The sequence below is a fragment of the Zingiber officinale genome, chromosome 9B (genome assembly GCF_018446385.1).
Source record: "Zingiber officinale cultivar Zhangliang chromosome 9B, Zo_v1.1, whole genome shotgun sequence".
Lineage (NCBI taxonomy): Eukaryota > Viridiplantae > Streptophyta > Magnoliopsida > Zingiberales > Zingiberaceae > Zingiber > Zingiber officinale.
Window position 1 is genome coordinate 73,624,728 of NC_056003.1, and position 11,488 is coordinate 73,636,215.

Genomic DNA, 11,488 nt, shown 5'->3' on the forward strand with positions numbered 1-11,488 from the left:
GGCGATAGAAAATTTATAGAATCGACCGACCACGAACAAGATAGAAATATCAGCCTAATCAAAATGGTCTGAAATAACAAATTCCTGAATGCAAAGAACAGACAAACCTCTGTATTTTCTCGAGTTCTTTTTCTCAACTCATTCTTTTACTCCATTTTTTTTTTTTTTTTTTTTTTTATAAGTGTTCCTTCTCTGCAAGAATCTGCCCAAAGTCTTCTTCGGCGACACACCGACACCAGCAAACATCCAACAAGGCACAGAGAGGGCACGTCCAGAGTGACCTTTCGTTGCTGCGTCTACAACTGATGTGTCCTGTCAAGTCACTATTTCTATTACTTGTCACTGTCCGTCTTTTCCTGTACACTTAGCCACATGAACAAAGGTGGACGCAGGCCTGACAAAGATGCCAATGCAGAGCCTAGGCTTAGGTTTTCCGCTATACCGCAGCTTTCGCCAGTAATGAGCTTCGCGCTCTCATGCACACATTCTTACCAACAATGGAGAACACAAAAAAAAATAAAAACTTTTTAAGTAAAGTGTCTTCTCCAAGCTTGCGCTAATGAAGCGACTGAAGAAGGCACTGTTTTAAAATTTTGAAGAATGAGGGATACTTGTTCAGGTTCAACCCTCGCGATCATAGAGAAGGAGCCAACGAGGAAGCCAGGAGGATGCATTGGCATCTTCCTCCATCTATTTGACTGGAAGAAGAAGAAGCAATTCTCCAGGAAGCTTCTGCCTCCAGGTTAACGCTCTTGTGATATCGCAGCTAGCTATTTTTTTTCTCTTTCATTCTTGTGTTAGTTTTTTCCTTCTTTCTCAGTTAATGCTGCAAAGAGGGCATTGAAGAGGCTTGGTGGGCAAGATAAGTTCGCCATTGCCAAGCAATTACCGGTATTCTGAGTTTATTGTTATCGATTTTTTTGGCTTATGATATTTGGCATGGCTTTAGTAGCTTTGTGAAATCAATCCCAAGGTATCCCAAGAGAGTCGTGGAGGTTCATGCTCTTACCAAGATTCCTCTGCGAAGGAAATGTGCGCTCCAACCATGATAGCCCGACTGATGGGACTGGAATCGATGCCCAATGTTCACCATGAGAACAAGCAAGCGGAGAGCCGAAAGGTTTGTTCAAAGTCTAAGACGCTGCCCAAGACCACGAAATTGTTGAAGAATCGACGATCTCTAGGAAAAGATACGTTCCGGTTGGAAATGAGTTTGGAAGAGCAGCACAGGGTGGCGTCAGTAATTCAGAGTCAAAGGAGATCACCAAGGAGAAGGAAAGCACGGTTGAGGGAGGTTGCTACAAGGATCTTGGAACCCGGTTTGCAGTTCAGGAACGCTTCTAAATTTGGCATCACCAACTTTGATAGCTCGGTGAAAATTGCAGGTGGATCAGATATGCCCTCAAGTCATGATCTCCATGTTGGTTCTTGCGCAAACTGTGGGAGTTTAGTGGAAGTCATGAATTTGAGAGTAAATGGCAAGTGCCCTGAAGAACTTGATCATGAGTATAGAGGTTCATCGTCATCATCATCATCAAATTTTGAAGTGAGGAGGGAAGAGAGTTTAGGAAGGGGAGTCATGCAGGGATGCAAGAAAAATCAAAATGTTTGCAACAGAGAAAGAAGTTTCAATACAAGAAATGGTCACGGTAGATACAGGACTCCTGAGAATCTAACTTTAAGAAAAAATCAGTTGGCATCAGGGATTGAAAATTATTCTTCAGATAGTGAGGCTAATGTGATTGCTGGTGCTTCAAGCAATAGCTCGGGAAATAGGACACTTGTGATGGGAAGAACTAGAACAGGGAGGGGAAATGAAACAAAAACATGGAGCATGGAATTGGACAAGGATAAGATGATAGCCAGAAGGAGACCTGCCAGTAACCATCACATTGCATGTGATGAACTCTCTGGTGGAGATTTCTTGAGCCAAAAGAGAATCACAAAGGAGTTGCCAATGCGTAAAAAATTTGCACGATCCATTGTTAGCCATCCCAAGGAGCAGAGTATCACAAGAAACGAGTTGATTGAAGATATAAAGTCCATTAATGGAAGTAAAAAAGAGAAACAAAGAATTTTTCTGTCTTTTAGTTCAGGAAGAAGACATGTTACAAGATCTACATGCCAACTGAACATGGTTGGGAGGAACAAGTGCTTTAATAAAGTCATTAGTGGCACTTCTCCAAAAGATTCACTGCTTGTTGATCTAAGGGATAAACTCTCCCATCTCCAAGATTTTGAGCAGAACTACAATTTTCAGACAGATGATTGTTTTCCGGGAATCAATTCACTGTCAATACTGGGCAGAACTTCCTCTTTTGAAAAGAATTACTTGTGTTCCGCTGGTTACTTGGACTTTTCTCACCAGACTTTCACTGATGAACAGACTGGAAACATAAATGAAAATATTCAGGCAAGTTATTCTTATGTTGTTACTCAATGTGAGGTCCAGCATTTAATTAGGCCTTTAGAATTTGCAGTTGGTGCAATGGTTGTTTACAAAGCAATCACAAACTGCCAAACAAAAGGCAATTCCATGGTTGAATGTTCATAGTTTTGCAAATCTCTCATAATAAGTTTCGATTATCAACTAAACAAGTGCAAAAAGGATTGAAAAATTGTATACCAGAAACTGTAATCTATGCTTCTGATGACTTTTTCTTTCTAGTTTCTTTTTGTTTATTTTGTATCATATTAATGAATGTGTTCTTTCATTGTTGATAGCTATTACTACAACAAAGTTATATTCAGAATATCCATAATCTGTGTTTTTTAGGGAAAGATCATTTAAATCCTGTCGCTGAGATGCATCATTGGCTCATCATTTCTTCAGGAAAATGCAAAATCTAGAACTCGTGTAAATCCTATCTCTTGTGACGGTGAAACTGATGTGTCGTATGTGGAAGCTTCAACCTCGAGTGATAGTTGCTGCTGCCTGAACCACAATTGCCTATCAGGTGAACTTGTTGCTTTCATAATCATGTTCTTGTTTTGACTTAGTAAATGCATCCATCAAATGCTAAAATAACGACTAACTGTAATTATAATACTACTTTGCTCTGGTTCTTATAGTCGCTTAGCTATCATGTAGCCTTCATAAATTCAGGTACCCTGATAACTTAATTTGCATGAGTTGTTAATCTAGGATACAAGCAAATGGAGTGCCACTCGCCAGAGAACTGCACCAAAATGGAAGAAAGGAATGCAGAAACTGATGACTCAGAAACCTTAGTTGACATCAATAGACTCCACAGTAGCAAGCTTTCTGCAATTACTGGCAGCAAACTATTTAAGCAGAATAACTACCCTGATGAAGCACAAGAAGAAGTTAGAAATGGAATGCAAGGTAGAGCAAAATGCAACGTGGCTACTATGCTGGTTCAAGGGGAGAATCTACAGGGGCAACTTCTTTTAGACTGCATGGTAGAATCTTTGGATTCACTCTACGATTATTTCTGTCATAAAAGTTACGAAGGCTTTGTTAGATACCAATATTTGAGCAAAAGAAGATTGGCAGAGTTGGTTGAGGAGAAGATCATAAGATGGCAGCATATGGACAGTAAGAGCCCGGTTGAGCTTACTAAGCAAGAAATCCAGCTACCAACAAACATAGACTGGCTTGAGTTAATGACAGGGAGAATTGAGCTGAGTAAAAACATTGAGGAAGATACACTAGCTTTGATTATAAATGAACTGGTTGTAGACCTTTTCCGATGTTGAATTAGTCACTTGTTCTTTTAAAAACTAGTTGGAACTCAATTGCATCCATGGATTTTGTATACCATATTCTTTCATGGTGATGAATGATAAATTGTATGTGGACAATTGCAACAAATGGTTTAGGCAAACTCAATCTAAATGGTGGTAAATTAGTATCACTGATTAGTGTCAATTAGTAAACTAATTGGTGGTAGGAGTTGGTTGATATGGTGAAAACTCCTATAGATGATGATGATACGGCGCATAAAGGTAGGACCTGGTCAAAGGGACGTGACAGTCAGGAGTTAAGGGGACGTGTCAGTCAGGAGTCAATGGGATGTGGCAGTCAGGAGTCAAGGGGACGTGACAGTCAAAAGTCAAGGGGGTATGGCAGTCAGGAGTCAAGGGGACGTGGTAGTCAGGAGTCAAGGGGGCGTGGTGGTGAGTCAAGGGGGTCGGGATCCAGCTAACATTGGGTACGGAGTTCCAGGCCAGAAACTAAGATAGATTACTTAGGCAAAAGGCCCAGATCAGGAGTTTACTCTGAATGTTCGGTCGGGATGTCGAATGGGTGCACCGGTTGATGTGCTCTGGTCAAAAAGCCGGGAAAGTAACATCAAGAATAAGGAAGAGGGGGAAAGAACCAGTATCGCTGAAGAGGGGAAACTCCCGAGCCAGGCTATGCAGGGCAGGATTTATAGGTCAGGATTTATAGACTGATACTTCCGGGTCAGGCTATGCAAGACAAGATTTACAGGTCAGGATTTACAGACTGAGACTTCTAAGTCAGGCTATACAAGGCAGAATTCACAGACCAGGGCTTACAGGTCAGGACATGTTGGTCAGGATAGATCGGTCAGCCGAAGCTTCTCCCTGCAAGACGGTAGGTCACTACACGACAATTAAGCCAGAGAATTGTAACCACCTATCAGAGAATAACCACTGTATACTATGGTATATTCCAATGGTCCATGACTCATTACCAGAAGAACCTTCTTGTAACCTATGATAGGATGCCATGTGGCACTTGTTGGAATGTATACTAAAAGCCTAGCTTTTGTAAATATTTATTTTGAAATAAAAAATCACATTGGTCAAAAATATCTACATTTATGTTAATTGTAGTTTATATTGTAGATAACATGGTGTGTGGTGTCACACACAGAAGACATAGTGTGTGGTGTTACACACAGAAGATCATGTTATCAGTTCTTTATAAATTATAAACAGTTGCTCACGACTAAGATGGAAAGGAACAAACCGTCGGTAAAGTCATAGTGTGATTAGAGATTAGTCTATCTTGACTAATAAATTACACTAGTACACTCTAAATGTATTGAGTAGGATCATTTTAGGTAAGTTTTTTTTATACTGACTTGATAAAAGAACTAGACCTTAGTTATTATGGAAGTGTGTGCTCTTAATCCTAATATAATAACAAACACATATATTTAGTATTTATTTATTTGACTTATCAATGGGTGTGATTTAGTTCGATAAATCAATAAGCCCGATAAGTTGGGAAATGATATTACTTATAGTGTGTGATGTTGATTATAGAAGGAAACTGTGTCCTAGTAATTTAGGTTGAGAATGACCCCAAGAGGAGCTCATAAGTATTGTCATGTTAAACCCTGCAGGTGGATTTAGTCCGACATGACGATGAGGTTGAGTGGTATTACTCTTGGACTAAGATATTAATTAAGTGAGTTGTCGGTAACTCATTTAACTAATGGACATTCGACATCTTAAACACAGAGAGACTAACACACTCATAATACGAAGGAGCCCAAAATGTAATTTGGGATTCGTACGGTAGTTCAATAATAATTCTTTAGTGGTATGAATTATTATTAATGAAATTAAGTTGTGTGTTCGGGGCGAACACGGGAAGCTTATTTTCATCGGGAGACTAAAACCAATTCCTCCTCTCGGTCCCTATCGTAGCCTCTTGTATGTAGAGAATTATACCCACCTATACCCACCTTCTTACCCACTCCTTGGTGGTCGACCAAGCTAGCTTGGAACCCAAACTAGGGTTGGCCAAGACCCAAGGATTGAGCCAAGATTAGTGGCCGACTCTAGCTTTGAGTCCAAGCTAGGTGTGGCCAACCACATATAATATAAAAGGGATTTTATTTAATTTTTTCTTATGTGGATAACATGGTTTTAAAAGAGAGTTTAAAATTTAAATCTTTCCTTTTATAGCTTTCTACAAAAGATTAAGAAAAGATTTAAAATCTTTCCTTATTTGTAGATTGAAAGGTGGATTTTAATTTTAAGAAAACTTTCCTTTTTTGTAACCATGTTCATGATTTAAAAGAGAGTTTAAAAATTAAATATTTTCTTTTATAAGTTTCTACAAAAGATTAAGAAAAGAATAAATATCTTTCCTTATTTATAGATTGAAAGGAGATTTTAATTTTAAAGATAACTTTCCTTTTTGGAAATCATCCACATGTTTAAAAGAAAGATTTTAATTCATAAAATTTCTTTTTATAATCCACCTTGAAGGGAAAAATTATTAGAGAAATTTTTATTAAAATTTCCGGAAACAAATTAGGAAGTTTTAATTCTTGTGAATAAAAACTTTCCTTGATGTTGAATTCTTTATGACCGACCAGTTTAATAAGAGAAAAGAAAATTGATTTTATCAATTAATTATTTCTTTTTCATGGAAAAGAAAATAAGAAAGTTTTATTAAACTTTCCTTATTTGCCAAGGCCAAGGATTATAAAAGAGAGGGTAGAAGTGTCTTCAAAGGAACGACTCTATTATATTTTTCTTCCTCTCTTTTCCTCCTTGGTGGTGGCTGGCCCTATTATTTTTTTTCCTTCTTCCTTTTCTTTCTTCTTCATTGGCCGAACCTTATAATCTCATGCAGCTTGTAGGTGGCCGGATTCTAGCTTGGAGAAGGAGAGAAAGAAAGCATCCCTTGGAACTTGGTGGTGGTGGCCGAACCACATCTATTCTTGGAGTACTTGTGGTGGCCGAATCTTGCAAGGAGAAGAAGGAGCTTTGGTAGTTCTCATCTTGGTAGATTGTTGCCCACACAACGCCCGGGATAAGAAGAGGAATACGGTAGAAGATTAGGAGGTTATTTGCTTACAAAGAAAGGTATAACTAGTAATTGTTTTCCGCGTCATACTAGTTTCTTTGTATAGTTATTTTTGGAAATACCAAACACAAGAGGCATATGATTCTAGAGTTTTCAGATTTGTTTCGAATTTGTGTTTCTTTTGTTTTATTTTTCGAATTTGTGATTCGATTGTTCTTTTTGGTTAAACCTAGAGTTATATAAGGAAATTAAATATTAGTTTTCCTTAAAAGGCTTTGTCTAGGAAGTGGTGGTTGCTCCCATATCCAAGAAGGCCTAGTGCCTCACCATGTTTAACCTGGAAGCCAATTTTGGAAAATAATATTTAATTGAATTTATAACACAGGTGGATTTGGATCAATAGTATTATGTTCCGCTTGCGATCCAAGTCTAAACCATTAAGAACAGATAAGTTAAATTTGGAATCAATAATGTTAAGTTCCGTTTGCGATTCCTAATTTAACTTCTAAAGAACACAATAGGTTGTTTAGGAAAGGTTCGACACTTGTACAAAATGTTTGTACAGTAGAACCGGTACAGTAGAACCGGTACGATCTTCCTAGGGCCAACCAACAGCACTTACTCCCAGACAAGGTCTGACACCCAGTATTTTCTGACATTTGTCAGACACCAGAAGTACACATTGTCATATAAAAGGGGGGGTCCTCTCCCTTACGCAGGTACGCTCTCTCACTTTCGCATCTGTCTTTTACTTTCTATAATTTTACTGTTCTTATGGGGAAAAAAAATACCTGACTTGAGCGTCGGAGGGCCTACTCTGGAGACTTTTTCCCTGATTCTTGGTCCCTAACTTGAGAGGGGGGGGGGCTTGTCTGAGTGCGCGCAGGGAACTCCCGCTTCTGGACCCCCGTCACCACACCTTGTCAACAGCCCGTGGAGCTTGCCTGTGCAGCCTTGTCCTTGTGGAACATCTCCGTCGATTTCCGTCAACGCCAGTGACAGCATATCCGACTTCCGTCCAATGATTTGTCTCATTCCATTTTGGTTGTGAGCTACTATTTATGATTTATAAGGAACTGATAACATGATCTTCTGCATAACACCACACACCATGTTATCTACAATATAAATTAAATGAACAACTGTATTTATTATATAAACGCAGACATTTGACCAATGTGATTCTTATTTTTAAAATAAATGTTCATACAACAAATTAAGTTTTTAGTATACATCCTAACAACTTCTGTCTGACTCAGATTCCAGACGGAATCGATGAGATGCTAATATTTTCTAGGTTTTATTGTATTTCTCATATTAAAGATCATTAACACTAGTACAACATAATACTGACCATGTTGAAGTTGATCATACTGCTGATTTTATATTAGCGATCACATGTCTAGAATGTCTTCTTGGTGCACCAGTATTTGATATCTTGATTATGTAGAATTATTAGTGTTCACAATTATAAGTGATCAAAATTCTGGTATACTTTATGCAGTAAAAGAGATATTACCTAATTGACACTGGTTATTTTCTTGTTGATTGTAGAGAGAGAAGCAACCAAGTTGCCATGGAACACAACAATAGCATGCATTGAATTTATTTACAACGTGTATAGAAAAAATGAGGTTGTACCATGAAGAAAGATATCACTAGATATGCAGAGTAGAAAAGAAGAAATGAGCAAATGCTTTCTTTCCAAGCCGCAAATGGATACGATTTCATGAAAGCAATCCTAAAAACCCACATGTGAATCACCTATTTGCAGCATGATTGAGTAAATTAGGAGAAATATGTAGACAAGTTGGGGGGAAATTGTCCGCAAGAATGACACAATTTGTGGAAGTACTCCTCTCTTCTAGTACTACAATTGGGTCCTGCGCAATGCTATTTATCTCTGTTCTATCACTAAATTCGAAGTAAGCACAAGCAATGAAATATATATTGTGGATGTATTGAAGAGACATCATTCCTATCACATATTTGAAGTCCATGGATTCTCCTGTTCACATGCTATGTATGTATTTATTGAAAATTTTATCATTAAAGTCCTTAATTTAATCATGATTTTAGAAATATTCGGATCATTTTTATGTAAATATATATTATAAAGGATATATAAATCAGAAAAAAATAGAAAAGTATAGTCCGTTAAATATTAGCTTTATTTAGTTTCATTTTCATTAGTATCTTTTTCTATTATAAATTCTATCTATAAAAGAATAGTCTTGTACCTATTATAGTTAAATGGAAATAATTATTTTCCTCATATTTTCTGTCTTGGTATTAGAGCAAGAAGAAGAAAAATATAGCAGTAATAAAATTATAGTAGCCCTGTTAGAAATCATATCCAAACCTACTACAATCCTTGCCACTATCACAATAAAACTCTCTGAGACCTACAACACCATTCAAGCTCTCATTCAGTCTAAATCACCACCATCTACATGAATGGTGACAACTTCCTCCGATGGTCGTAATCTATCTGAATGTATATCCATGGGCAAGGAAAATTTGATTATATCACATGTGACAATAAGACTTCTGCTGTTAATGATCCACTGCATGCTACATGGATGCTGAAAATTTCATGGTTATGACATGGCTAGTCAACTCCATGGAAGAGGATATAAGTACTAATCACATGTGTTATCCTGCTGTAAAAGAGTTGTGAGATAATGTTAGTCAGATGCATTTTGACCTAGGTAACCAATCTCAGGTTTTTGAATTGACTTTAAAGTAAGGGGAAATTTGTTAAGGAGAGAAGAATCATGGAATTCCTACTTTTAATGAAATTAACTTAGGTCCCTTCAACAAAGAGTAGATTGATCAATTCTTGAAGCTGATAAAATCCAACTTCTCATCTTATATTCCTAGTATTTCTTTGGCACAAACAGGTAGCAATCCTAAAGCTCTCCACATGTCTAAAGCTCTCTCCTGTTTAAACTCCTCTCCGTGGATCATAGATTCCGGAGCCACAGACCACATGTCTAGTTGCTCTCACCTATTTGATACTTATTCCCCGTGTTTTGGAAACAAGAAAATTAGAATTGCCGATGGTAGTTTTTCACTTATTGCAGGAAAAAGACTTATCAAACTGATCGAACAATTTAATCTCAATTCTGTTCTTCATGTTCCTAAATTAGCCTGCAACCTTTTGTCTGTTAGTAAACTATCTAAAGATTCTAATTGTCGTATTATATTTTTTGAATCACATTGTGAATTTCAGGACTAGAACTCCGGGATAATGATTGGGTGTGCTAGGATGATTGAAGGTCTCTGCTACTTGGATGAAATACCTGTTAGTAATAAAAAACCTTAGAGCCTTAACAGTATTAGTTCAAACTTAGTTTGAGAAAAAATAATGCTATGGCACTATAGACTAGGACATCCTAGCCTTCCTTATCTAAAAACTTTATTTCCAGAATTATTTAAAGGCATTGATTGTTCTTCTTTACATTGTGAAACTTTTTACAAAATTTCATTGTTTAACTTATTTGCCAAAGATTTATCAAGCCTCCAAATCTTTTTATTTGATTCATAGTGACGTTTGGGGCTTATCTAAAATTACTACTCTTTCTAGAAAAAATGGTTTATAACATTTATTGATGACCATACACATTTATGTTGGATTTATCTAATGAATAAAAAATTTAAGTGAGAAATTTGTTCAAAAATTTTTATACTCTGATTGAAAATCAATTTTAAACCAAAATTTATATTTTACATTCTGACAATGGATCAAAATATTTTAATAAGCATTTGGGTGATTTTTAAAATGAAAAAGTCATTTTTCATCAATCTACTTGTCAGGATACCCCTGAATAAAATAATATTGTAGAACGAAAAAATAAATATTTACTTGAAGTAGAACATGCCATAATGTTTTATATGCATACTCCTAAGTATTTATGAGGTGAAGTAATTTTAATAGTTTCTTATTTGATAAACAGGATGTCTACTAAAGTGTTGGAATACAAAACACCTCTTGATTATCTTAATTTTTTTCCTGAAATGTAACGACCCGCCTTTTACTAACTAAGCTGTAAGGCCGGACCGTCACATTATGCTGTGCTAAACTATTCCCTGACCATTACTAAATCTAGATGCGGAAGCTGTAATAATTAAAATTTTGCTAAACTATTATTATTTCTTGGTTCTACATGTGCTAAGGGGTGCAATCTAAACTATTCATGACATATATTACATCCCCCAATGGTCCAGGAACTTAACTAAGAGTTTCTTGCTGATATCAGGCCTCCCAATCGATCGACGGATCGATTGGAATGGCCGGATCGATCCATTGATCGATCTACGTGGCTACTGTATACAGAACTTAGGTTGGATCGATCTAGTGATCGATTCAGCACGCTACTGTGCTCCGGGCAATATTCTGGATCGATCGGCTGATCGATCCAGGCTAACCAATCGATCCAGTAATCGATCCCAAAGCCTTCTGTTTGCGACAGAATTTGCTGGATTGATCGGCTGATCGATCCAGACGCCTACTGTTCGCGGTACGAACTTCCCGATCGATCGGCTGATCGATTGAGAAGCCTCCAATCGATCGGCCGATCGATTGGGGTTTCTGATTTCGCACCAACACTCTGATTTCAGCACTGTTTCGTGCCAGGATTACATATATGAGTTCTAAAACAATTGGAAAACATTCTAATCTCACACAACTAAGGTTCTAAGCATGATAGGGTGCATGATTTACTAATC

General features: G+C 37.3%; 1 protein-coding gene across 1 annotated transcript; it reads left to right on the forward strand.

Annotated features, from left to right (window-relative positions):
• Positions 1–409: 409 nt before the first annotated feature.
• Positions 410–3,779, forward strand: LOC122025495. Its single transcript, XM_042584305.1, has 5 exons — positions 410–742; positions 821–891; positions 974–2,413; positions 2,834–2,957; positions 3,146–3,779. Exons 1-5 carry the CDS (start codon positions 601–603, stop codon positions 3,718–3,720), a joined length of 2,352 nt encoding a protein of 783 aa, XP_042440239.1. The 5' UTR covers positions 410–600; the 3' UTR covers positions 3,721–3,779.
• Positions 3,780–11,488: the final 7,709 nt, after the last annotated feature.